The sequence below is a fragment of the Aspergillus aculeatus genome (assembly GCF_001890905.1).
Source record: "Aspergillus aculeatus ATCC 16872 unplaced genomic scaffold ASPACscaffold_6, whole genome shotgun sequence".
Lineage (NCBI taxonomy): Eukaryota > Fungi > Ascomycota > Eurotiomycetes > Eurotiales > Aspergillaceae > Aspergillus > Aspergillus aculeatus.
In genome coordinates this window covers 432,127-457,604 of record NW_017962981.1, presented here as the reverse complement: position 1 = coordinate 457,604, position 25,478 = coordinate 432,127, and the positions used below count along the sequence as shown (strand labels likewise).

General features: G+C 51.0%; 6 protein-coding genes across 6 annotated transcripts; 3 read left to right on the top strand and 3 right to left on the bottom strand.

Annotated features, from left to right (window-relative positions):
• Positions 1-177: 177 nt before the first annotated feature.
• Positions 178-1,609, bottom strand: rho3 (Rho family GTPase RHO3). Its single transcript, XM_020205000.1, has 8 exons — positions 1,477-1,609; positions 1,360-1,410; positions 1,280-1,297; positions 1,195-1,211; positions 1,119-1,133; positions 932-1,053; positions 677-878; positions 178-608 (listed from the first exon to the last, which is right to left on the bottom strand). Exons 1-8 carry the CDS (start codon positions 1,524-1,526, stop codon positions 490-492), a joined length of 594 nt encoding a protein of 197 aa, XP_020057079.1. The 5' UTR covers positions 1,527-1,609; the 3' UTR covers positions 178-489.
• Positions 1,610-2,732: 1,123 nt separating this feature from the next.
• Positions 2,733-4,832, top strand: ASPACDRAFT_77648 (putative COP9 signalosome subunit 2 (CsnB)). The gene is made up of 4 exons (XM_020204999.1): positions 2,733-2,856; positions 2,907-3,065; positions 3,125-3,185; positions 3,234-4,832. Exons 1-4 carry the CDS (start codon positions 2,813-2,815, stop codon positions 4,464-4,466), a joined length of 1,497 nt encoding a protein of 498 aa, XP_020057078.1. The 5' UTR covers positions 2,733-2,812; the 3' UTR covers positions 4,467-4,832.
• Positions 4,833-12,071: 7,239 nt separating this feature from the next.
• On the top strand, positions 12,072-14,500 carry ASPACDRAFT_117147 (OTU family ubiquitin thioesterase). The gene is made up of 9 exons (XM_020196037.1): positions 12,072-12,184; positions 12,271-12,606; positions 12,665-12,751; positions 12,809-12,872; positions 12,922-13,187; positions 13,241-13,512; positions 13,564-14,004; positions 14,063-14,189; positions 14,450-14,500. Exons 2-8 carry the CDS (start codon positions 12,535-12,537, stop codon positions 14,139-14,141), a joined length of 1,281 nt encoding a protein of 426 aa, XP_020057077.1. The 5' UTR covers positions 12,072-12,184; positions 12,271-12,534; the 3' UTR covers positions 14,142-14,189; positions 14,450-14,500.
• Positions 14,501-16,762: 2,262 nt separating this feature from the next.
• ASPACDRAFT_42227 (putative C6 transcription factor (Gal4)) lies at positions 16,763-19,121 on the bottom strand (the record flags this gene model as incomplete). The annotated part of the gene is made up of 7 exons (XM_020201061.1): positions 16,763-17,135; positions 17,193-17,671; positions 17,725-18,407; positions 18,461-18,780; positions 18,841-18,935; positions 19,006-19,035; positions 19,089-19,121. The coding sequence occupies 7 exons, from the start codon at positions 19,119-19,121 to the stop codon at positions 16,763-16,765; spliced, it is 2,013 nt and encodes a 670-aa protein (XP_020057076.1).
• Positions 19,122-20,451: 1,330 nt separating this feature from the next.
• On the top strand, positions 20,452-22,239 carry ASPACDRAFT_117143 (uncharacterized protein). Its single transcript, XM_020196036.1, has 3 exons — positions 20,452-20,864; positions 20,984-21,541; positions 21,635-22,239. Exons 1-3 carry the CDS (start codon positions 20,601-20,603, stop codon positions 21,959-21,961), a joined length of 1,149 nt encoding a protein of 382 aa, XP_020057075.1. The 5' UTR covers positions 20,452-20,600; the 3' UTR covers positions 21,962-22,239.
• A 1,344-nt stretch (positions 22,240-23,583) lies between these two features.
• slu7 (mRNA splicing protein SLU7) lies at positions 23,584-25,345 on the bottom strand. The gene has a single exon (XM_020196035.1). It carries the CDS (start codon positions 25,212-25,214, stop codon positions 23,787-23,789), a length of 1,428 nt encoding a protein of 475 aa, XP_020057074.1. The 5' UTR covers positions 25,215-25,345; the 3' UTR covers positions 23,584-23,786.
• Between the last annotated feature and the right edge of the window lie 133 nt (positions 25,346-25,478).

Sequence of the window (25,478 nt, the reverse complement as noted above, 5' to 3'; positions counted from 1 at the left end):
AGCCTTGGGTTGGGGAGTTATCCAAGGGATATTAGATTAGACACGGTATTGATACTCGTACTCATAGGTTTTTTTCTCAATCTATGCTTAGGACGATGGATGAGATAGATATTATGATGTAGGTATCTGCCTTGAACATCTCTCCCATCAGGCTTGTCTTGCATGCTTTCCGGAACAAAAAGCTTCAGGGGTCACACAATCAAGACAGTAAGTGTACACGATTAATATGAGGACGGTGTGTGTGACAGAGAGAGAGAAGTATATATAGAGAAACAGACATAGGGCGATCAATGCAAAGTACGACAGGCTGAATTTGCGGCGAAACAAGGTCTTTCGAAGGTTCAAGCAGGATCCTCCAATTCCTGAACTGCAGGCACGTATCCAGGGCAACTAATCCAGGTCGGTTTTGTCGAACCATAGGGGGGAATATTGAGAACGGGTATAATAATAGAGCAGAAAAAAGCAAAGAGCGAACGGGACCCAGGAGGTCTACAGAATGATACACCGATCCCCGGAGCCGTTCGACCCCTGAGTTTTCACTTCCAGGGCCACCTTGGCTGCTTCGTAAAAAGTCTCCATGATGCCACGATTCTGCACGGCGGAGCATTCTGCAGGTCATATGTCAGCAAGGCATGAACCGCTGCAGGGGCGCACAAATACAAAAAAGACTCCGTACCCAGATACTTGACGGCACCGATCTCTTTGGCCTTCGCAAGGCCTTCTTCGTAGGTGATGGCGTTGGGGTTGTCGTTCAGGAACTCGTCCTTTCTCAAGTCACATTTCAGTGCTGTGAGGACCAGCTTCACGCTGGGGCAGTTCTCAGAGATTTCCTCAATCCATTTGCTGGCCACGTTCTCGAACGAGTCGCGACTGTCGACCTAGTATGGGGTCAAAATCGCAACACAGAGCCGGTCGCATCGGTCGTCCTTACGCTGAAGCAGAGCATGATCACATGGGTATCCTCGTACGATAGCGCGCGCAGTCGGTCGAACTCTTCCTGGCCGGCGGTATCCCAGAGTGACAGTTCCATATGTACATTGTCGACGAAGATGTCTGTTGGCGAGAGAATGAGTATATAGGAGTAGCCAAGGCCGATATCGGGCGGGGAGGTAAACTACCATGTACATAGTTCTCTGATTTCCAACAACACGTTAGCGAGCATATCATCTCAAGGGAGGAACAGCCAATGCGTACCGAAGACGGTGGGTTCACTATGCAGTCAATGCTGCGGTCAATAAATCAATCGCAAACAAGCGTAAGCGCAAAGCAGGTGTCTCACTAGACCGTGGGGAAATATCTAAAGTGGGAGGATGTTAGTTCGGCTTGGAGAAAACAGGGGGGTCAATCAGATGGCCAAACCCTCTAGTGAATACGTTCAAAGCCGAGGTCTTTCCGCAAGCACCGTCCCCTCTTATCTAGGATGTCAGCTCTTCAAATTCCCAGCTGGCCGACCGATAAGTTATAGATTGCACTGACAAGAGCACCATCTTCCGGCGCACGACTTTCTGACGCCCACAGAGGCTCATTGTGATGGTGGAAGTGAGAATGCGGTTGTTGGTGGAGGAATCGCAGGGGAAAGAAGGGTCGAAGGGTCCCGACGAAGATAAGGGAGGGAAGGGGGGTGGAGGTGAGAGGATGGGAGAGGGGGGGGGAGGTTCTAGATCGGGGAACGGGGTTCGACAACAGCGAGCGAGCGGAGATTTGGTATATGAATGGATGTCGGGTTGTTTGCGTCTGGGTCAGAAGGAAATTATGATCCTAGGCAGACGAAACTTGAATAATAGGAAATGAGGAGGTTTCACAAGGTGTAATTGTGACGAAAGTCTTAGTTGGAAGCGAACACGAAGCAGAAGAGAGTGAGTGAAGAGGAAGAATGACTTAGTAACTGATTATTTGACGGGGCGCGAGTCATGGCTGGGCGGCGGAGTTGCAGCGCAGCAGCAGATGTCATCGGAGGCTCCACGAATGAGCCGATCTTCATCTGCCAACTACGCCGTACCGTTGGAATTCTTCAATGTGGCGGCGAGAATATGATATGGTGGCCGTTGCTGCAGCTCTGAAGCGTGTCGATCATGAGTTCCGTCAGGCCGTTTGTCTCCTTTTCACCTGTTGATGTTGGTTTCATTCAGTCTACATGGTCTTAGGTCAATTGCTTTTGAGATAACTACATAAAATACCTAGACTCTTGAGCTGCACATGAAAGAACATCGTGTTGCCCAAGATCATAGCTGGTTGACAAGAAAAAGACTGCGCAATCAGTATGGAGTCTGTCTCAGACTGATTATCGCATGCTGATCGTATCCACTTGGAAGTATTTATCTGAGTTGGTAGTCAAGGTTAACTATCTCCATGTAACTTATATATATTCTGGTCAAATATGACGATAGGCTTCCATGAACTCGTACCGGAGACAAGGCTGAGATGTCTCCCACTGCAGTCGAGTCACTGGTGGCCTTGTCATGCATAGCCACCTAGTAGAATTCAAAGTAGTAGCCTTCTCAACCATTGGCGCAACACTCAAGAAACTGTTGTGTTCAGCTCCGTGCAGTGGACTGGTGAAGGTGACTGGAAGTTAACTCCAAATTGGAAGGCGGGGAAGGCTGCCGGCTGCCCAGCAAACCGACCTCTCCGATAGGCGCGGACCGCACCTCCATCATTGGTTCCATTGTTTCCATCCATTTATCTCATTCCTCTCTCACTTCGTCACGGGTCAACCACTGCAACTCCCATCCCTTTTCCTTAATGCTTTAATCCCCTATCCCTATTACTTTTCTTTTTAGCGAATTTTCCTTCTACATTTTACTCTCTCAGAATGTCGGACGACGATGATTTCATGCAAGATTCTGGTGACGAGGAGTACGTGCCAGTATCCAACCTGCCGTCGCACCTGGCTGACCGACTCCTAGATATGACTTTGAATACGAAGATGAAGACGAGGACGATTCGGGCGATGTCGGGATCGAGAACAAATACTACAACGCGAAACAAGTGAAGATAGACAACCCAGAGGAGGCGATCGACGAGTTCCTAGGAGTGCCGGCACTGGAGCAAGATAAAGGCGACTGGTAAGGCCGACATCGAACCAAACAGATACAGTCGAGAAAAATAACGAAGCCATTCGCAGGGGATTCAAGGGGCTGAAGCAAGCCATCAAGTTGGAATTCAAGCTCGGACGATACAGTGATGTAATTCTCCTTCGCTCACCCTACGTGCGATTCATACTGACTGCTCAGGCGGTCGAACACTACAGGGAACTGCTCACCTACGTCAAGTCGGCCGTCACCCGGAATTACTCGGAGAAATCAATCAACAACATGCTGGACTACATTGAGAAGGGCTCCGACGACGAAAGGGCATACCAGTGCATGGAAGAATTCTACTCCTTGACGCTGCGATCGTTCCAGAACACGAACAACGAGCGATTATGGTTGAAGACCAACATCAAATTAGCCCGACTGTGGCTCGAGCGCAAGGACTATAGCCAGCTGAGAAAAAAGGTACGGGAGCTGCACCGGGCGTGTCAGCGGGAGGACGGGAGCGACGACCCCAGCAAAGGCACCTACCTCCTCGAACTCTACGCACTGGAGATCCAGATGTATGCCGAGACCAAGAATAACAAGCGGCTGAAGGCACTCTATCAAAAGGCTCTACGCGTTAGGTCGGCTGTGCCGCATCCGAAGATCATGGGCATCATCCGGGAGTGCGGCGGAAAGATGCACATGAGCGAGGAGAACTGGAAGGAGGCGCAGAGCGACTTCTTCGAGTCGTTCCGGAATTACGACGAGGCGGGCTCCATGCAGCGCATCCAGGTGCTCAAGTACCTTGTGCTGACGACGATGCTCATGAAATCGGACATCAATCCATTCGACTCCCAGGAAACGCAACCCTACAAGAACGATCCGCGCATCGCTGCCATGACCGATCTCGTCGACGCATATCAACGGGACGACATTCGCACCTACGAGGATATCCTCAGTAAGAACGCCGACGTGTTGGCCGACCCGTTCATCGCGGAGAACATCGACGAAGTCAGCCGGAACATGCGCGTCCGCGCGGTGCAGAAGCTGACCGCACCGTACAAGCGGTTCACGCTCAAGTTCATCACGAAGCACATACGTATCACCGAGCCGGAGGCTCAGGATATTGTGAGCTATCTCATTCTGTACGGGAAAATGAAGGCAAAAATCGACCAGGAGCACGGCACAGTGGAGGTGGAGGCTGATTCCCCCGCGTACCTCGAGCGAGTTCGGCAGTTGAAAGAATGCTATATACTGATGCGCAAGAGCTGGACGCATTTGTTGAACGATGGCGAAGGCTTCAAGGATGATGGCGGCCAGCTCGTTCTCCAGGGAATGCGAGTAACCGGAGGCGGGCCTCTGTTCCAGTCGGATGATCCGTTGGCTCCAAATCGTCCTCGCCGTCGAGGGCGGGGTGGAGCAGGAGCCGGCCTGAGGGGGAATGCTTGAGCTCAGCACCATAGGTTGGAGGGGCTTCAACATGCAGGTGTTTCGGATACTTACATGTACTGTATTACACTGCATATCCTTAGAAGAAGCGATCGCGGGCGTGCTGAGGGCGTGCCGAGGGGGTACAGTACAAAGTACGTAGTTTTCCCCATGATTGCTGACTTGCTGGCTGTCTTGCCGTCTTGCCGTCTTGCCGTCTTGCCTGCTTGCTAGGTAGCTTACTAGCTTGTTCCCTGCCAGTCTGTTTGGCTGCTCGCTAGTAACTTAGCTAGCTAGGTAGCATCTACCTAGCACAGTACTCGCCCCGGATTCTGCGGGTGATACTTCCACTCCCATCCCCCCGGTCCCAGGGCCAGTTAAACCCCCCGTCCACCCGGTCCGGTCCCCTGCCCCAAAACCCCCCAACTCAATCCAAAAGGCCAATGCACACGGGACAATCCCTCCTATCCCAGTCCATCGGAAGCTTTCCCTGATCCCAGTCATGTCCACCGGAAAAATGAGACAAGCCCCGAATCCCCTAACCCCCAAAATCGCCCAAGGGTTGCAATTAGAATCATGGTTCCAGGTTCAGGTCCAGGTTCAGGCCTTAGGCTCAAGTTCATAGACCACCGCCGCTGTAGCAAGGAACCCCCATGCACCAGAGGAGCACAGGACAGCACTAGCACCGGGCACCAGCACAGCACAGCACAGCACAGCACACACATACGACCTGCATCGCATAGATAGATAGATGTCAGACCACACACCGCCGCCAGCACCCCCACAAGACCCATCACTTCTGCATAATCAATACCCCGACTCGGTAGCTTTTGCGTGTAGACACTACTAGGTACAGAAGTGATTGGAAGCTAGGGGAAGCTACAGCACTCCGTAGATTAGGCTAGGACAGCTGCTGCACGGGGCACCTGCGGTGGAAAGCAAACTGCAGGAACAAAGGTTACATGTATATGTACATCCATGTACATAGGTACAGCACATAACTTTGAGGTCGTGGACTGATATACATACATCCATATAGTACTGTACGGAGTACTTAGGGCCAGATCGCAAGGACGGTACGGTATTCCATGCGATGCGCTGATTAGATATGCAGTATCATTGAGATACTTACGACAATTCTAACACGCGTGAGAAGCCTGGTGGTAGTTATACTACCCATTTGTCTTAGGCAAAGTACCTGTACGGTACTGTTCTGTGTATACTCTACAAGACGAGAAACCCCCAAACACAGGGGTATGACCAGCAAAAGAAGCTCATCAGACTAACACTCCCGCCCTACCTTGGAGGTGTAGTAGTACAAGCCGAACCCATTATAACTAGCTACCTCCCATAACTGACACAATTAACTTATCCCCGGGGGACTCGGCACCACAAGCCACCCACCAAACCAACCAGCCATGGCGTGCCAGGAGGAGGTACAGTACTTTTCCATACAACTCCAGCCACCGTGCTTATTACCTCGTGTCTCATCACCTCCCCTGAGCCCAGGGATGTGGAAGGATGAGCGGCGGGGAAAAGGTACGAAACGGCTTGCTGCATTATTCTTGCTTTTGGTCACATCCATTGACTACAAGCAAACCCCATGTCCAAATATTGCGAGATTTTTTCTTCAAAAGAGCACAGGAGATCACAGATCAGAAAGATAGTGTCTAGACCTCATCCATGACTCAAGAGAAAACCAGACCCAGACTGACAGGGGGAACGGACGGATGATACTGTTCTAGCTCCGTCCTTCGCCTGGGATTCCGATCCTCCCCCGGCGCTATTTCACTATCATCCCGAGGGAAACCCCGAGGCAACTAACTACTGTATATGCAGTTTGCTTTTCTCAAGGATTTTGGGTTTCGGTTTTTCTACACCGCACAAACATCTCCCATTGTTTTGTGCGGATACGGGGCGCTGTGCTGGGGTGGTGTCCTGGTAGTTGGGGTGGGTGGTGGGGGGGATTCATTTGTTTGGGCTTCTTTTACCTAGTTTCCTTTGTTTGGGCTTTAATCTTAAGGTAGTTTGTGTGTTTTTTGTTTGTTTGTTGTGGGTTTTGATTGAAGATCTGATGGGGATCGATAATGGTGATTGTTTAAGTTGAAGGGTTCTGTACTTCGTTGTAGCTTAACTTCGGTAAGGATACCTAGTCTTCAAGGGTGCAATTGTGTATACCCGGTAGTATGTCTTCTTTTATCCCATTTTTTTTTAAACAGATGTTTCCACTCAAGAGTCAAGAGAAAAGTCAAGACATCGGTTGTGGTTCACTAGTGTCAAGGGTTGACAAGTTGACAGGTGATCCATGGGATGAGCGTACTCCACTCCGCCGCCCACACTACTCGAACGGAGTCTGAAACCGGGCACCCTCACGACGTACGGAAAATCCGTGGGTTTGACAAGGGCGGTTATTTTCGTTCCAACTTCCCATTGGATACTGACTTGGTAGTACTGGTGCGTACTTTGTGTGGAATCGGAAAGCAGCTTGGGATTAACTCCCTCTCCACGCCAGTAAACTACCTCTCCTTCCTTGGAGTCAGGCATTGGGTGAGGCATGAAGTCTGTAACCTGGTCGGGTACCCAATGTATGAGACTTGCGCAATGGGAATACCTGCTTATTCTTCTGTCTCAACCTGTCATGGAGCCGGAGAAGTGGAGCGAGCGCGAGCGATAAGAAAAAAGAAGGGACGGGATCGATCCTTTAGTGTCCTGACGAGGGGGGCAGACAGCGGAGTCCGTCCGTCTCTGTTTTAGTCCGAATAGATGGCGGAGGAATGAAGACAATCTCAAACTGGAACAAATTGAACATCTGGAAATTGGTCGGTAATTTCCCCTTCAAAGGGCTGAGGTTATCACACGAATGCCAATCCCAGACGGTAGTTGGAGAGAGAACGGACAACAGCCGCGATGCTTATTCGTGTTTGTTTGTTTGTGTTCTTTGTTCAAGATTCTTTGTTCAAGGTTCTTTGTTCTTACGAGTACATAGTAAAGAGCTCCGAGGTGCTGCTGGCAATGGACAAGCCACAGGCGGGCGGGGGTGGTGGGTGGGAAAGAAAAAAGAAAGGCGCCGGGAATAGCTTACCTGCAGTGCCCACTACCAATGTCAATCATGTTGCTAAATAATGAACCAATGTGAAGTTGCGTCAGTCACCAGCGTCACTCCTGTGTCCTGAAGATGCAATCAGGACCCGAAAATTCGCCGAGTGACGTGGATTTGAGGGGAGTGGGGGATGGATTGTAGAGGGGATGTAGAGGGGACGTAGAGGGCTGTACTCCGTAGACTGACTTTGATACACAGCAGCAGCCTGATTGCAAGCTCGATGGTTACACAACGGCTTCTCTCCACACGGAGCGCCGTTGACCTTATCCTGTATCTACCGCCTACCGGCGCATAGACGCATAGACTACAGTATCATCGTCATCGTCATCATCTCACATCGCAGGCTGACATGATGGCCAGTTACTTGAGTTACTTACTGCGTTCCAGAACTCCTCGGCGCTCGGTCCCACCACCTGATGGGCCCCCCTCTCCTTGTAGAACGAATCGGAATATGAAGAACCTGCCCCTGCACGTCTGCGAGAGTAAGAGAAGATAGAAGAAGGGTAACACAAAGCAATAACCAAAAGCAAGGCGGTGGTGGGAATGCAGATTCCAGGGATTCTAGCTCCTCTTTCTTTCATCTTCTCTGAACTCTCACTCTCGCCTTGTTTATTGTGGGTTTCCTGAGAGGGCCGGACCGGACCCGACAGCAACTTGAACAACACCACGGTCGGGGTCTTTGTAGTTGTCTTCCAATCCCATACAAGCACACTAACTACACCGTGAGCGATCCCTCGCGAATGGATGGGCTCGGAGTCGCTGCCGAGGTAGCATATGCAAGCCCCCTCTTAGTTGGATCGACAATCCTTTCCTGGGACTCGACAAGTATTTAGTGTTTACGAGATCCGTGAGTCTGGTCATGGCCACAACCAGCGAGACGGGTTTGATGATGAGCGGATGAGATGGGATGAGATGGGATGAGATGGGACTAGAGAAAGGTCTTACCATCGGAGGTAGACGGTGGTCTGATCGCATGGTTGCAGAGAGAACTAATTAACATCAAGGAATCGCACGTTGCTTCTTTGGCGCCAGCAGCAGCAGCAGTAGCAGTTGCAGCAGTTGTTGGGCGTTAGTCTCAGGAAGTCGCTCTTGCTGACGACCTTAAGGTGCGTCGTTCAAGGCGACTAGCCCGGTTTCGATCGGAAGTTTGGCTCTTGACTTGGCCTGGTCTGCTGCTGTCTGTCTGTCTGTCCGCAGTACGGAGTACGGCCTGCATGCACGACGGCGATAAAAAAGATTTAGATTTGAGGGGGCGGGGCAAAGGCCAACACCCTACAGGCGAAGAATCACCACAGTTCAAGACAGATAGACAATGCAGCTGTTTGCAAGTCAATCTTCTGATGAGCCCTGCCCAGTACCCTGATCCCTAAAATGATTAGTGGTAACCACAAAAAGAGCGATAAGAAAAAGGAAATAACGGCAGTAAAAAAAAGGCTTGCATCGTCCATCGCGTCGGAGCAGCAGTCAAAGAGTGGCGGCCGACGCTTAGTGGTGGATATTAAGGCTCAATGGCAGATAGAATCCTAGCTTCCTCGCAGCTCCCCCAACCCATGGCCATTCGTTGGTGATCTCGTCCGGACATGTGGTCGTTTCCTAGTGCATGAAGGAGGTAGGGTCGTTGGTGGCATTCAGATCGGCCGTTCGTGCAGTCGGTTAGAAGACTTGGAGGACTTAGAGGGCTTCGAGGACTCGAGGGCTGGAAGGGGAGCTTCACCCACTCCCAAGCCGAGAAATTCCCATCTCCGGACCACGTCCTTTCCTTTCCAATCCTTTTAGGATCCGTTTTTGGGAAGGGGATGGATGTTGTTACCTTACTAGTAGTGACTGCCGGGTGGATAGTCGGCTAGGGACAGGGTGCGGAAAACCTAACTACGATGTCTCGATGCTAACGAGGAACTAACCTTGAAATATCTAAGTTAGTCTCTATCTCGTCATAGTCGCAAGGCGATCTGAGCACGTACCCTTCCAGCCAATTGTACCAGAGCCACAACCCTTGTAGGTTCAAATCTCTAGAACTACTGATTGTATACCTACTTCCTGTAATGTACTGTACTTCATTAGTGCTGTTAGGCTGCTAGCCGGAGTCGAAGCAAAGAAATCATGGACAGTACGTACAGGACGGATAATGGCCGGCTGCACACTTGAGAAACGTCAGGCTACTGTTGCACTGGACCATGCTTCCCCCGATCCGCTGCAGCTGCAAGCTGTAGAGCAGCAATACGGAGACAATAATCAATATGCGTAATACTAACAAGAGCAGTGGATCGGGATTGTACCCAGTGGCTGATTGCAACAGCTGCAACAGCATCGATCTTCATCTTCCGCGACAGATGTACGTTTGTGGTTGGATGGAATCGCAATCTTCATTTCAATTCCGCCTATTCGTACAGTAGGCCAATAGGTAATGCGAAGACTAGACTAAGGTCGTAGACTAAGGGAGACACGGTGGACGGGCTTTACAATCCCATCCTAGCGGAACCCCAGTCACTAAACGCATCCACCCGGCAAACAAGCGAGTCAAACTGAAGTAAGAATGAGAGTGGATGGAGGTGATGCACTGTGAACAACAGGTAGACTAAAACCAATCAAACCAACTAGTAACGCCCGACCGATGCCGGGAAAGAAATCAGAAAGGAAAAAGAAAGACTCACCGTGGAGTTCACTGGCAGTCAGTTAGTGTCAGTATGAAGCAGGATGTATGGTCCGGCAACCCCGCGTGCGCGCCCGGTCGGTTTCTGACTTTTAGATTGCCATAGTCAGTCTAATTAGCGGTTCTGTCTCCTGGTAGTCTCAATCCATCTTGAATTATCCTTCTTTTCTCCATTGCTACTGTATTGGCCTGTTGTGGATGTGGTTGTGATTGTTCTTCTTCTTCGTGTTCCTCTCCTTTTCTTCTTCTCCATTTCCCTCCACTCCACCTTTTTCTCTCCCCCGAACAAATGATTGTTCGTGCTGGGGCGAGACCACAAAAGAGCCAAAGTTTTCCTTAATAATATCCATATTAAAGCCTTCCCTCCCTCGGACCTCCTCCCCCAGATCCGACTGACAACTGACCTGATCCTACCAAACTACCTACCTTGACAACTACCAACTACCAAATACCAAATTACTACTAGGTACGAACTATTCTTACTTTCTACCGTCACTACCTACTACTGTACACACACACACACACACACCACTTACCTGGTTGGTTGGTTACCTTCCCAAGTTCGCTTTGCTCTTCCCTCCATTCTACTTCCCCTTTACCATTTTCCAACCCTCCTCCACCTTTTCCTTCTCCTTCTTCTCCTTCTTCTACCACTTTACTCAAGGTGGTGGTAGCTTCTCTCGCCGCCCGAATAATGATCCTCATTACTTGCCAGTGATTAGTCGGCCTTTTTTTCTTCCCCTTTGCCACCCTTAACCTGACATCCTCTTTTGTTTTCTCTTCCCTCAATTGGTTCTTGTAACATTCTTTGCTATACACCCTGATACCTCTTTGGGTCAAACCCTCCCTTCCCATCACACATGCTTACTTGATACCATAGTTAGTACGTGTGACTGGGTTCCCCTCCGTATGCACGTTGGCTGTAAGCAGAGGGAAAAAAACAAAAAGAAAAGCTTTGACGACATCTTGAAGGTCTGAGCATCACTATTTTTCTTGTTCCCGTTCCCTCCTTCTACTTTGTCTTTTGGTTGGCAACTGGTTTCTATGTGAGACCCCTACACAATCACGGTTTCTTTCCCCTCTTTTGTCGGGAGTTTCCTGATGTTACTGGCCTACACTTGGACCCTCCCATCATCCTCAGCTGTCGACAATGCGGAATCGATCTGCCACCTCAGCCGAGTGCTGTGTTTGTGTTATGTGTTTGCATTCTCTCTTTTTCGGAGGCTCCCATGCAACCTATACTATACATACACACATACCTGTCGCCTTCCTTGCTCTCTTCCCCCTTCCTCTTCCTCTTCCTCTTCATCACCTCGCTCGATCGATGAGCGGCAGGCATGCCTCTACGAATGACAGAGTAGCATCTGGCGTTCGGGGTCATGGTTTGGATGCTGCATCTCGGATGTCAGGCGGGCTGCGTGGAGTGGACCAGGAGGGGTGAGCGATCGGTTCGGATGCGACTGGGCGGACAATCGTCTATCACTCCCCGAATTGATACGAACCGGTGTCATTCCTCGACCTCCTCGCCTGTTCGTCAAGTGCAAGATTGCGTATCTTCAATTTGCATTTCCGAACCCGCATTCCTTGTTCTGCCCTCTTACCCGGTGTTTGTTATTGGCCCATCCCGCTCGCCTTTCCCTCTCTAAGCCGCCGTCGCTCTCGCTCTCTTTCTTTGCATTCTTGATGCTTGCTGTGACACATGTCTGGACTACCTTCGTTGGTTCCATGGCCCTACATCCTGTCTTCGAGCCCTGGCGGGAGTATCTCCGGCGCTAGTTTCATTGGTCCGGTCGCATTCACAGTGACGGTGGATCGAAAACACTCATCCTGAAATCTTGTCGATTGATGGAAGCCCATGCTAAGAATGCTGCACAGTAGGCTCTTACATCACTGAAGAACTTGCGAACCGGCACGCCTCTCCTGCACCGAGGATCAGGCACAGCAAGGCGACCAGACAGAACCTGGCGCCAAATCATGCTGCATTGTCTGGTGGGTATTACGTGCTCCGGCTGCGATTCCTGCTTGATGACCGCGAGGCCGTTGTTAATATTGACCATCATCCTTCCGTACATAAGGTATCTCGACACTTCTGATTTCCTCCTCTGCCGGTGACCACCTTCCTCCTTCAACCATTTGGCCTCTCCAGTCTCTATGCGATGTCCCTGTCGGGTGTATCCTGGAATCACTACTACCCCGTCAACCAACTTCCGACAAGACAGGAATCCGTTTCCGGACTTTTCCCTCAACATCCTCATTCAGCCGCCTTCTTCAGCCACCACGGGGCTGCTCCCCATTCTAGGCCTCTCAATCACCCCACTCACAGCCACAGATCGTTCAACATGAACGCCTTATCTACCGACGAGATGGAGAAGTTCCAGAAACTCTCCAATGAGTTCCAGGCCAACGTTCAGGTGAGCTTGTCTAGGATAGCCTTATAGTCCCTTCGAGCCCGGCTCATGGAAGAAACAGGGTCCCGCTGTTTCGACCAAAATATCGAGTAGCATGGTCGCCATGGAATATGCGAATGCCGATCCTACCTTCGTCACTAAGACTGCAGTCAGTTTTCGTCCTTCCGCTCTTGAGAATGAGTCGGATGTGTAACCAGTATCTTAGGCACTCGCAGTAACACATCCCCTGGTACGCACCATGAAGGGAGACGGAAACTGCGGCTGGAGAGGTACTTGCCCATGCATGCCTGGAGCAACTTGTCCGCTAACTCGGTGCAGCGGTTGCGTTTGGATATTTCGAGAACCTTCTCAAACTACAGAATCTGGTGCTCGCGCACGACGAATTGAACCGGATCAAATCGCTCAATGTGCTCCTGGATCAAACGGGTCAACAGGAACATCTGTACGAGATCTTCGTCGACGCGACAGAAGGTGTCTTCCATCAGATCATTGAAGCAATCCAGAATGGCATCATTGACGACACGTTTTTGGTCGAGGCATTTAATGAGGAATACAATGCCAGCGCCATCATCACTCATTTTCGAGTCAGTCTTGTTCGTCTCGTCATTGAGTTCGTGCGACTGACGTATGACCACAGCTTCTCACGAGCGCATGGATGAAATTGAACGCCCTTCGCTACCAAGCTTTCCTGTCGCTGCCGGTGGATCAGTACTGTGCGACACGGATCGACACGGTGAAAACCGAGATTGATGAAGTCGGCCTGCAAGCGTTGGTCGATGGGGTGATTGAGGCATCCGGGTTTGCGGTGGAGATCCTCTATCTGGACCGCAGCGAAGGGGATGTCGTCACGCCCCATCTTCTCACCCCGAACCGGGTGACAGCGGCCACGATCTGCTTGCTGTACCGCCCGTGAGTCCGCGACTCATGGCTGTCATGTTCGGTATGCTAACGCGCGACCAGGGGCCACTACGACCTTCTCTATGCGGTCGAACCTACTGTGAATATGGAACCCGTGGTCAATTATCAATACGCAATGACTTCTAACTACTCCCCCTGGGATCAAGGTGCACTCTCGTTCGACGTCAACTCCAGTTTGATGTCGATCCCTAATCTGATGATGGACCCGTCATTTGCGCTTGCGCCGTCGCCCATGCCTTCGGCTTCGCCCAGTCCGTTCCGTGTCTCGCCGCCTCAGGAAGTGTATGCGCCACCACTTATGCACACATCACCACCCCCTCCTCCGATTTCGCTGGCATCGCCCCCGCCCCCTCGGATGTCAGCCCCTCCAGCTCCGTTGTCATCGTTGCCTCGCAAATCGGATGGCCCTCAGATCCGACTGAATCCGCTGGTGATGAAACCGAACTTAAGTCATTCGCTACCTGTGACGACTCCGTTCAAAAAGTAGTATGATCCTTGTTCTGCTGCACTTTCGACAATGGCGATGCTAATGAATGGTTAGTTCTCCGTACAACCAAGCGCATTTCCAGAACCAGGATTTCGAGCCTATCCACTGGGAGCCCGCCGACCATCGGAAGTAGGGTCGTGTGAAGTTCTTCCTCACCTGTTATTCTATCCAACTACGATCGGTACGACTGAACATATGTTCTTTCTTTTTTTTTTTTCTACTACACATTCAATACACTACTAGGCTTATTTCGGGCAATGGACTGGGTGTTTTTGCTTTTGCTTTTGTTCTTCTTTTTTTTTTTTTTTTTTTTTGTGAACTTTTCCCCTTGGGACCATTTTCGGTCTTGCAGGAATGCCTTTCGATGAATTCTAGCATTGGTGAAGTTAGGGGGTAAATGATCTGATTTGTACTAAGTACTAGTGGGATTTTCTTCGGCAGGATGTGCTTTAGCGTCTGTGGTCTGTTGTTGCATGGAGGCGAAGCGTGGTGCAGTGACTCAAGAACAAGAAAACCAAACCAACCAAAAAGGAATGAACCAATCGTTGAGAGGCCTCTTATCATGTAGCCAGGAACTCCGGCATTCAACAACCGGCATCTGCGATTGGTATGCTCAGTAGTAAGTACACAAGGTATAGCCGTCCGGTGGCTTCGGTTCCGGAGACGCAGGACGCGTTCTCGTTGGTGGCAATGGAAAATAATTCCAGCTCGACCAATGACACGACCGGTGGCGAAGGCAAAAGGCCCCGGGGATCGTCGACAAGCCGTAAGGTAGTCAGTTGGAAGAGGATCTCCGCACAGGGATGCAGTGGTCTTTTCCCCTTGCAGGTGGCTGACGCGGCGCGGGCCACTGAGAAGAATGGCTGTGAAGACTCTTGACTAGAGTACGGCCGAGTGCCTACCTTACCCCTGTATATTGTACCTAAGTCGTTCAGATAAGCAACTTAACGTTATTGGTTGGTTCGTACTATACTTACATACTTATTGATGTGATTATATAACTTCAAGTACTTAGTATAGCTGAGAGTTGGACTACTGTGACTTTGGGGTTTATGGTGGCCAGCTACTCAGTAACTTATCTATTGTATGAGTATGAGTATGAGTATTCTAGGGCTGGGTGACTGAGGCCCCCCGCCTAGGTACACTTCACTCAACTCCAACAAACACAGTCGAGCTGGATAGGTGTCCACCTCCCTCCTCTTCGTGTCTGGCCATACACTTATTCAGTTACTTAATACTACAAGGATGAAGAAGAAAGAAAGAAAGAAAGAAAGAAAGAAAGAAAGAAAGAAAGAAAGAAAGAAAGAAAGAGGGTATGCGTTATACCACAGAACCAATCCAGTACAATCCAGTACCGCGCAGACTCGATCTGCTACTCTTTAGATTGTATAGTCCAGTGGTCTGGTGGTCGGAGGCCTCGATGAATAATGTAGCACGCGCATCCATCGCTGAGGCTGAGGCTGAAGCGAGTTGACATCAACCTGTCCTTCCCAAGCCTGCTCATCATTGCTTTTAGGTAATGGGAATGGGAGCGTCCCTTCGGAATACTGGTTTTATAGTGTCTTGTCTTATTTGATCGGACAAACACACACTCACACACACACACGTGTAGCAATTTCCTTGCGGGATGATGTAAGGTGGGTTGTAGTCAATACTGCATACTCAGTACTGGCGGGGTGGGAGGACAAGTCGAAGTAAGGGGTCGGTAAGTGACTGGGGAGTTCGCATGGATTTCTAGGTCAAGGTCACGTTCCAGCTCCAGTACCGGGTAAGTACGGAGTACTGTACCTGCTATCCAGTACCTACTAGTCGAGTGGACTTGCCCTGATTCCGACACCTTGGGTGGTGAGTACCGAGGAGATCTATGGGGGATGATGTATGGGTATATGGGTGGGTTGGAGATGGGACTGCAATGTATGACTGTATGAGCTACCGCTGCGTCTACCGTCTCCTCTGTGGTACGACTAGTGAGGGTTTATCCCTATTACTGTGTATGTGGTCTTATAGTAGGTCCTGCCTACGAAAGAGCTGGTTGCATGGTGTTTGTACACGTATGTTAAAGATATCAACATATAAGTTACCGTATATACAATTGTTTGCTCCGTATATCGCAACCCTGGATAGCCGTCTTGGTGTAGAGCATCGGAGCGAATCAAACCCTCCCTCCATTCATCCTTTCCGAGACATCCTCGGGCATCCGTCTGAGGGAAGTCTTCCTAATCGGGACAACCTCGTGACCTGCAGCGACAGGCGAGAGAACGAAGAATGCAGGCCTGGGACCCGAGCCCAGAACCTGCGCTCCCTCTATGCGAAATAGAGCTCTGCATCCTTCTAACCGCTACCGCCTTCGGCCTTCTTGGTGAGCAGGGGCATTGTCTTGCCGAAATCCTCTTTTTTTATTCATCAGGCCATCCATTTCGCGCTGCCAATATCCCGACACTTCTTTCACTCTGGAAAATTATGGCATCCAGGTTCCAGTCGTTGTTCCAACCGAATAGAGCATTCAAACGACAGGAGATTCATCGGGAATTCATCGAGCCTGCGGTATGGTCATATAAAGTATCGCTACGGATACCTCAGTGCGATCAGCTCGGTGACACTGGCTGGAGGCTCTCGTTGTTCCTTCGCAGAAAATTGCGATTGAGTCACTTCCAATACACTCGCCATCACGAAGATCATGGCAAATGACGAGTTTTTCAGCCACTTGTGATACTCTGGTTCGAAGCCGCTTGGCGCTTATGTTCAAGAACCTGGTCAAACAAAATCGTGCTGTGGTGCAAAGTTCACCCATTCCGTAAAATCCATGCCACTTAGATTCAACTCCTGGTCAACATCGGGAAACATACTGCCAAAAGTCGGATCAGTGAATAATTGATCGTTGAATGGCATTACGATAGGGGGCGCCGGTCCCGCCGTTCGACCGGTCGCGGCACTCGTATACGCAGGCGAACACAGCCGGTTCACAACTTCCAGGCAGCGAACAGCAAGTCGATTGTTGCTGAGTGAAGGATGAATGAGTAGCTTCTTGGTGGCTTCTATATCTTGGAGCCACGCAGGAGCGTCTGCACTAGTGGGATCAGTCATGAGCATGATAATCGGAATCAAGCCGGCCTGGAAGAGGAAGTATCTGTCGAATAAGTTAGTCAATCATAGGCAACCCCAAAAGCAGAGTTCGTAAACATACAGCATGTACCAGGCTCCAATTCTTGTGCAGACATGATTGTTCACAAAGTCGGTGATGGACGAAATCGAAAGTCTAGCATTTCGAAGACAGAGCTTCCGGCAGTCAACCTCGAAAGGATCTTCAGGCTCTGACGCTGTATGCTGCTGTGTCCATCTCCGTGATGCCCATCGGAGGAGTACCGGTCGGTAAAGAAGGATTCTCAAGTTCCAATCCCTCCACATCATGCGGTTGCGGACGAGCGCAAAAGTGTCCGATACCGGTAGAGGCGGTTGCTTGAAGTAGTCAGGAAGACCATTATACCATTCCTCCATTGGCTTCTGGAGGCCCAAGGTTTCTTCCGCTGTGAGACTGGGTCCCGAGATGAGGCGTTGGTAGACACTGTTTGTAAGTAAATGAAACCGAGCTTGGGCTATCAGCCCCGAATAGAGGGTTGGCTCCGTGACTTCGACGGGTAGCGTGGTGGTGGCGGGGGTGAGAGCCTGAGAATTGTCAACAACCAGACAAGAGCCGGGGCGATGATCTGTCTTCCTACCTCGTCGTGAATATTCAGGACGTGTTTTGCATCCATGACACTATCTTCGGGTAATAGAATGGGCCGGCCAAACGTCTTCGCTGCACCACTGTCGAATATATATACTCCCCACCACAGGCGTCTCCTAATCTCACGCTGAAGAAGGCTGATTTTCCAGCCAGGAAATTCTTTATGAAGACCCAGACTCATGGCCATTCTAACGGCCAGGCCTAAGAAGTTCCACCCAGTATTGGGCTTGTTTCGTTTCTGTGCGTAGTTGCTCAAAAGTAGTAGCGCCTGCACCAGGGTAAGGTTTCCAGTCTCAAACACGGAGACCTGCTGCAAGTGGCCTCGTGCTTCCTGGTAGAAGGTAATATCTAGGTCGGAGTTGTCGTCGCCAATGCACCAGGCACCCAGCGCCAGAATGGTGTTCAGCAAGATCTGCCACGCTTGACCATGTGGCCGGGGCACTTGTTCATAGAACTGTGCTCTGAATGTACCCTCGTGAATGAAAGGGTAGCTTGCATGATAGTTGAGGAAGAATGCGTCCATAAACGCCTGTTCAACTAGACCAGAAGGGGCGGTGTTGAGCAATTGGGACTTCAAGGGGACCGCATAGTTCGTCTTGGACGTGCCAGCGGGGAAGTTGAGGTCAAAGCCATGTTTGAGCAATGTTCGGAGCGGAACGACGCTCGAAGAAGCACCTACTACTGGTTAGAATGATCGACCACACCTAGATCTAAACGAAAACACACACCAAAGTAACCCGCTCCTTCTGGTTTGATAGATAAGGCTGCCATGCCGTCTGTCAGATCACCCACAGTGATCTTATTCTCCGCCCAATCGAAGCCGTCTGCCTGTTGCGGCAGGGCCTCGGGGGCTGGTTCGGCTCGATCGGCCTCAGCCTTGGCTGGAGTGGAGTGCCTGGATGACGATTTGGACGATGAACCTGGTTTAGGCGGCCCATCCTGATCATACAAAAGGGAGCGAACCGTCGCATCCAGATCACCTCCCGGAAACAGCCTCCCTAGGGCTGTTTCGAACGCCTGTAAGCGATCTTCCACATAGGTCAAATGTCTATGTAGATCTTCATTAGAGGGTTTCGCAGCATGTGAGGAAAGCCAAACAGATGCTTACTGTCTGGTCAAGGGACTTCTGGTGATTTTAGGACTATAGTTACAGTCCTTGTGCAACTGTTTGCATTGTGCACATGTAGGTTTCTCCTTAGAGCACTATAGAGGTGTTAGCGTATCTCATGTTCCTACTTCTGGACATCCAAAACTCCATAGAATGACTGCTCACCCTGGACTTCCGTAAACGGCATTCATCGCACTGCAAATGAAGATCAGCTTACTAGGTCAGTTTACCAGCGATCTGCGACTCACGGCGTAAGAGTGAGAATCACGAGTGCTGGCCATGTTTAGAGCAAGACGATCATTTGATCTATTGAATCTCTAAATCTCGTGCTCGGTAAGTATACCAAACTGATTTCATCTAAATCAGTAGGTTAGCAACTTGCTACATGGTATCAACCGGCGGAAGTCCGATGAATCGGCAACATATAAGAATGAATGCATACAATATTAAAGGAAGAATGTATTGTGAGAAGGAATATAATGCCACATCCTAGCCAGGCCACAAGTTGGGACAAACAAAAAAGAGTGCTCACGATACAGGATGGCGCAGACACCGGACACGGACTGGTGGGGTATCAGGAACAAAATGAGGTGGCGAAAGAACATAACAGGGCATAACAGGGCCAAAACTCACGATCGGCACGGCGGGCATTCAACGGTCCAGCCCTTTTTGTATGTCGGAGACAAGGCCGACCGTCCAAGCCCGTAGTACAGGTCCAGATGAGGACGACAGGCCTTTAAAAGTAAAGAGAGGGGGAAATCCGACCTGTTGCGAGCGCGACGAGGGAAACTGCAGCTGATGTGATGATTGATGCTAACTCTTAGAGAGGCTCGTGTGGGGGCAGCCAGTCAGGTGACACGCTGCGAAAGAAATTTATCGCCCTCAATTTTCAGGAATCCATTCCCAGTTTCCCACTGTCAGCCTGGGGTCCTCAGGCAGGAATGGCTGCATCTCCACTCTTGCTCTTGTCTCCTTTTCGTTAGGGTGGAGTTCAACTGATATCTAACGCTGTAGACTGTTCCCCATGCATATAGCAAAGATAACAAGCTTGTAGACCCCTCCTTTCAAGCACCTGACTGATTGATATGTTGATATGCACGAGCTAAAGTCATTAGGGTGGGTTCGAGGTACAGAATACGGACCAGATGGTTACGATGCCAGTGGACGCTGCACCTCGTGAATCCGCGTCGTGTTATCTAGCTTGGTGGGACAATCAGCATGTGGAAGAAGCAGAAACTCTCGTTGGTGGAATGTTTTTGCAGGATCTTTTTAGTGGTCCGGTGCATTAGAACCATGACAGCTCCCAAGGTAGCTAAGGCCGGAATATATAGTGCAGCCATGCGGAACCTTCAAGCATCTCCACGACCGCCAAATATACGAAAGTCGTAGCGCATATCTCACCTCATGGTAGTATGAGGGAAAATCGAGAGCATGAGGCAGGTAATTTTCCAGCTGCTACACCACGACACAAGGAAATAAGTAGTTGCTGGTCAAGGAGTAAATGCTCAGCCAGCGACAATGCAACTGCTATCAATCAGTCTTGGCGCGGTCCTCCCGCCAATTGCAGACCCCACAGGAAATTCAATTTTATACAACGTCATTTGCAGCAACTTCCAGCATCTAAAAATTACTCCCGTGAAGCCCAGAAAAAGCATCTCGCTTTGCAGCAAGAGGGCTTGACTCCAACGCGCTCGCTCATTTACACTCGCAGGCTTATACCCATTATCGAGCGACCTCCCCCCCTCCGAAGCGATACAGCTATGCCCACCCAACCGCCCCTCCCTCCCCTCCTGGCACCCTACGTATCGTCCCTACCCCCCTCATCTCTCATCGTTCTCTCCACCGTCCTCGGCGCCCAGGGCAATTGGCTCACTTTGCGATATCTCTACGCCGCACTGAATGCATCATCCACCTCCGACGCTGCGCTAATTTTCGGCGAAGGTCACAATGGGAAGAAACAGAAGGTAGTGCTCGTGAGTTTCCTGCGGGGTTGGGAATTTTGGCGCGCGGAAGCAAAAAGATTGGTATGTTTTTTTTTTCCGGGAGCAACACCCCCAGCCCAACAAGAACCTCGAAGATTAGTGGAAAACCTCTTGTGCGGCATGAAAGGAAAGAATTCTAAAACGACAATACAAAATTTCAGGGCTTGGATCTCGCCCGTCTCACAGACAAGCGCCAATTCGCCTTTGTCGATGGCTTATCCGACCTCTTCTCCGGTCCGCGGACGACGCCGACGCCGACCACCCCCACCACCACCACCCAAACCACTCCTCCCTCTCTGGCACCCTCACCACGCGGCGGCGCGGTTCCTCAGCGGACAATTCTCCCCAATCGATCCGCGCCAGGTCCCATCCCCGCGCGAGGGCCTCAACCCGCACGCGGGCCTGCGGTCGCCGCCCCAGCTCCGTCAGCTCCGTTGGCGCCGTCGGCTGCGCCGACATCCTCCCGAGAGATCGGCCCAGTCAAGCGACTGCACCTTTCCGGGAAGGGCCCTGCAGCTCTTGACAGACTCGAGAAGGATATTGCGGCGGTGGTGGAGCATCTGAACGGGAGGGTGGCGGCGACGACGACGACGGAGGAAGAGGACGATTCAGAGGTGCTGTTAGTCCTCGACCAACCGGACCTGCTTCTAGCGGCGACGGGTCCCGGCAAGGAGATTGGAGCTACGGAGATGACCGAGTGGGTGATGGGCCTACAACAGGTACGTCTCTCGATCGGCTGACTCGGGTTGTGATGATGATGATGATGGTGATGATGCGTGCGCTAACCATATTACGTTCTTGTGGGGATATAGTATGTCCATGCTACGGTCATGACCCTCGCAGCAGACTTGCCCTTGATACACAACGCCTCGGCGGCTGGGCATCAGATGCCAACGCCGCTGGAGACCGAACACGCCGCGTTTGCGATCGGTTCGGCCCACCGGGCGCATATGGTGATGCAGTTGCGGGATCTGGATACGGGGGCCGCGCGGGATGTGAGTGGGGTTCTCAGGGTAAGCAAAGGAGGCGCGTGGGGACAGAGCGATAGCACCGATGCCAACGGGACTTGGGAAGAGAAGGAGGCTTTGTACTTCGTGCAGAGAGATGGTGGAGTCAGCGTCTTCGGACGCGGGGAGTAGGGGGCTCAGTGTCAGTGGGACCAGGGTGGTTTGGGGGGCGGGGGCGTTCGGGCGCACTCATTTAAAAAAAGCATAGAACGGTAGATTGATCTGCCTCGCAAGTTGGCAGTGCAAGGATAAATACGTTTCTGTTTGGCTGGCAATCGGAACTTTAAGTAGGCAGATCACATTGGATGAATATCTCAACACTGCGTCTGTCTCGACATGGGATATCCGCCAGCCATAAACAAGTCAAGGAAATTCATGCATTGCTTTCCCTTCTGCTTTTTTTTTTCTTCGTGAACAACACAGGACCCCCCACCGGAAAGAGAGTCCGTCTTTTCATTTGTCGTCAATATGTGCCATTTTCTCTCTTTCTCTAGAATAGAAATGCTATGACGGCAAAAAAAGTGAAAAGACCGTCCCACCACCAACTCCACGGGGGCAGCGCCTTTTTTTCGCCTTGCACTGAAACCGGCTCACTTCATATGCTCGGCCTTTGTCATACCAGCCCTCTCCAGCCTCCGAGAACGAAATCGCGACGCCGAACAATTGACTTAGTTGCTGCTCGAGGTGACGCCACGGGCACCCTTGGGGACACCGGTCTGGAAGCCGTTGTGGAAGCGGCGGTGGACCTCCTTGAGGTGGCGCATTCTGCCGGTACCGGTGGTCTTTCTGCGCTTGGCCTTCTCGCTCCAGTTGACTATATGAAATCATAGATTCGTAAGCCAACGGTCTCTCTCAAAATACCAAAACATGATCTGTGATTCGGGGTGGTGGGTGGGAATCTTCCGGTGCTCGAGGAGGCTGGTTTTTGCTTCTCCCATTGTCGAATCAAGCACGCACGAAGGCCCGGTGTTGTGTCAAGGATAGGGTGGAGTAATCGGGGGAGAGTTCGTACACTTGCGAGTCTTAGCGGAGGGGTAACCGCAGTTGGCACAAGTCGACTTCTGGATGTGGAAGGAGCGTTTGCCTGTAGATATCCCAATGGTGCGCAATCCGTTAGCCCATTTGATCCCATTGTCGTTCCCAGCAGATTTCCTTCAATCATTCCCGGCACATGATCCCATCTCTTGAAGATTGATCATCCGATGATCCGCAAAAATATTCCGCCGTATCAAACAAAGGTATCGGAAGGTGTAATACTGACCACAACGCCTGCAGAGGGTGTGAGTCTTGTTGTGGCGCTTGCCAAAGCTGGAGGTACCCTTCGCTGTAATCGGTGTTAGTTGGCTGTCACATTTTGTCGTCGCTGAGGGACCGGTCGGAAACGGTAGTATATTATGTTGGTAACGTACTCATCTTGAATTAGGGGAACTAAAAGTGAAGCAAAATAGTCAGCGAAAAAAGTCCGTCCAGCAGATATCCAAAAACACGACTATCCGACAAAAATAACCTACCTGGCGATTCCGTTGAAGGGCTGGTTGTCGTTGTCGTCGTCGCTGGGCGTATCGAAAGTTGCGCTGGGATCTGGGGTGGTGTCGCTTAGCGAGTTGTGGTTTCCAGGGCTTGTGCCCTGGTCCCGTGATCCCGTGACCTTCCGCCTTCTTAGAAGATGCCTTTTCTGTCACGTGCCGGGCTCTCGATCTTGTTGCGGCTCCACTTACTGTACTATCCGGGTAGCTAATCCGAGACTGGACTAGCGCCATACAACTTAGTTGTTTGTTTCCATTCATGGGTCATTTCCATGTCTCCCTCCTTGGCTATGGCCGGAATGGTCGTACTATTCAAATACGATACAATCAATATATCGATATATCCACAATTTCGAAGAAGGGTATCTATATGCATTGCGCAATTCATGTTGCAGAACAGAGGCGCAGAGAAACATCTTGCCAGAAAGCCACTAAACCAGATCATCTTTCCCCATAAAAGCGGCCATAGGATCGTCCGCAGCAAGCCTGCTTCGTTTGTATGAGTCGAGCTCTTCCTCCGTGATTCCTGACTGCACCTCAATCAAGGTTCTCTTCTTCGTGTTTGCGTTGGTCACTTCTCCTGCCTTCTCCAAGCCCGCCTGATCAGGATTGTAGTGGTTCTCCTCAAGGTCACCAGACTGTTCGGTAGCGTCTTCGCCATCTCCTTCCGGTAGCATCAAGATCTGGTCTGCCTCTCGGAAAGCGCGCTTGCCGTCCTCACCAGTACAATAACTGTTCTTCACAGTAGAGAAACAGCAGGCATATCCCCATTCGAAGTTGTGCCACCAGCTTCCCCAAACGGAGGTATGGTTGTTGTTGAGGATATCTTCCGCGTACTTGGACTTTGCTGCTTTCTTGGGAGCGCCCTTAATGGCGCCAGTCTCGTCATATTCGATAAACCTTTCGTTCTCAACCACCATGGTTTCTCGTAGCGGAGTTGGGTCAAGATGTTCCTGACCACCGTATTTCTCCAAAAGAGCCTTGCGCTGAGCATCACGCTTGGCCACTGTCTCGGCCTCGGCTTTCTTGCGCATGATCTCGCCTGCTGTCGGATTCGCCTGCAGATGAATCTTCTGCGTACCCTTCTCTTGAGACTCCCAAGCATACCGCTGTGCCTTCTCGAATTCAGCAGCATCTCCGGAGGCCCGCACGAAGTTCTCCTCAGCCACCAGTGCTGCTGCCTGATCATCTTGAGCGCCCATGTCAACCATGCGCCGCGTCTTCGGATCGTATTTCGCGGAGTCCAGATCGAGGTTCAGCAGATATTTAGCGGTGTCTTCACGAATACGTAGGTTGCGAGTCGCGGTGCTTTGTTGTCGGCCCATATCAGACTCTTCTGCGTAGCGGGCTTCCTCTTCCGGGGCTTCCTCCTCATCAAGTTCACCGTCTGTGAGCCCATTTTGCCTCTTCTCTCCTTCCTTGGTAAGTTTCTTGAGCTTCTCCAGCTCCTCATACTCCTGGACCACCTGGCGATATTCGCTGGCGTCATAGCCATTCCACCGGTCTCTCTTAGCGTCCCAACCCATGTTCACATCCTGTATAACTTCGTCGGCCTGGATGTCTTTCCCAGTCCACTTGGCACCGTGTTTCCGAGGTCGACTGAGGCACTCTTTCGTTTTGTGGGTCATGGCGCCGCAATTCTCACAGGCGCCTTTGCGGTACTTGGTGGCGGCTGGACCCGCGCGCTTGCCACGCTCATACCATTTCGACTGATCTGTCGTCGACTTCTGCAAGCGTTGATGCTCAAGATAATCGTTGGTGGTATCGTCATCATCGACATAGAACGGTTTCTTGGAGATGAAAGACGGAATGTACTCGTTGCGTTCCTTCGACGCCACATCGGCTGGCTTTCGGGACATGGTGATGGAGTTGCGTGAGACAGATGACCGAATGTGAAAAGGGAAACCTCTCAGTCCGGTACTGAACAGATGGAGGAGAAAGGAAAGCGGGGAAAATGACGGTACGGTCGCGCGACGACAGTGAGGCAAGTCGTTCGGCATTCTCGAAGCGGCGGAATCCTTGGCGATCGTGGATGGTCTGGCTATCATCACGTGATCTGGCGTAGATCCGCGCCACTGGGCGCGTCACTTCCATGGTAATTCTCGACACGACCTCGGACTTTT

Coding starts and splice junctions, on each gene's coding strand:
- rho3 (XM_020205000.1), bottom strand. CDS start 1,526: ATGAGCCTCTGTGGGCGTCAGAAAGTCGTGCGCCGGAAGATGGTGCTC. Junction 1,411..1,476: donor CGCCGGAAGATGGTGCTCTT/GTCAGTGCAATC, acceptor ATCCTAGATAAG/AGGGGACGGTGCTTGCGGAA. Junction 879..931: donor TGATCATGCTCTGCTTCAGC/GTAAGGACGACC, acceptor ACCCCATACTAG/GTCGACAGTCGCGACTCGTT.
- ASPACDRAFT_77648 (XM_020204999.1), top strand. CDS start 2,813: ATGTCGGACGACGATGATTTCATGCAAGATTCTGGTGACGAGGA. Junction 2,857..2,906: donor CAAGATTCTGGTGACGAGGA/GTACGTGCCAGT, acceptor ACCGACTCCTAG/ATATGACTTTGAATACGAAG. Junction 3,186..3,233: donor AGCTCGGACGATACAGTGAT/GTAATTCTCCTT, acceptor CTGACTGCTCAG/GCGGTCGAACACTACAGGGA.
- ASPACDRAFT_117147 (XM_020196037.1), top strand. CDS start 12,535: ATGAACGCCTTATCTACCGACGAGATGGAGAAGTTCCAGAAACTCTCC. Junction 13,513..13,563: donor ATCTGCTTGCTGTACCGCCC/GTGAGTCCGCGA, acceptor ACGCGCGACCAG/GGGCCACTACGACCTTCTCT. Junction 14,005..14,062: donor GTGACGACTCCGTTCAAAAA/GTAGTATGATCC, acceptor ATGAATGGTTAG/TTCTCCGTACAACCAAGCGC.
- ASPACDRAFT_117143 (XM_020196036.1), top strand. CDS start 20,601: ATGCCCACCCAACCGCCCCTCCCTCCCCTCCTGGCACCCTACGTATCG. Junction 20,865..20,983: donor GCGCGGAAGCAAAAAGATTG/GTATGTTTTTTT, acceptor ACAAAATTTCAG/GGCTTGGATCTCGCCCGTCT. Junction 21,542..21,634: donor GGGTGATGGGCCTACAACAG/GTACGTCTCTCG, acceptor GTGGGGATATAG/TATGTCCATGCTACGGTCAT.
- slu7 (XM_020196035.1), bottom strand. CDS start 25,214: ATGTCCCGAAAGCCAGCCGATGTGGCGTCGAAGGAACGCAACGAGTAC.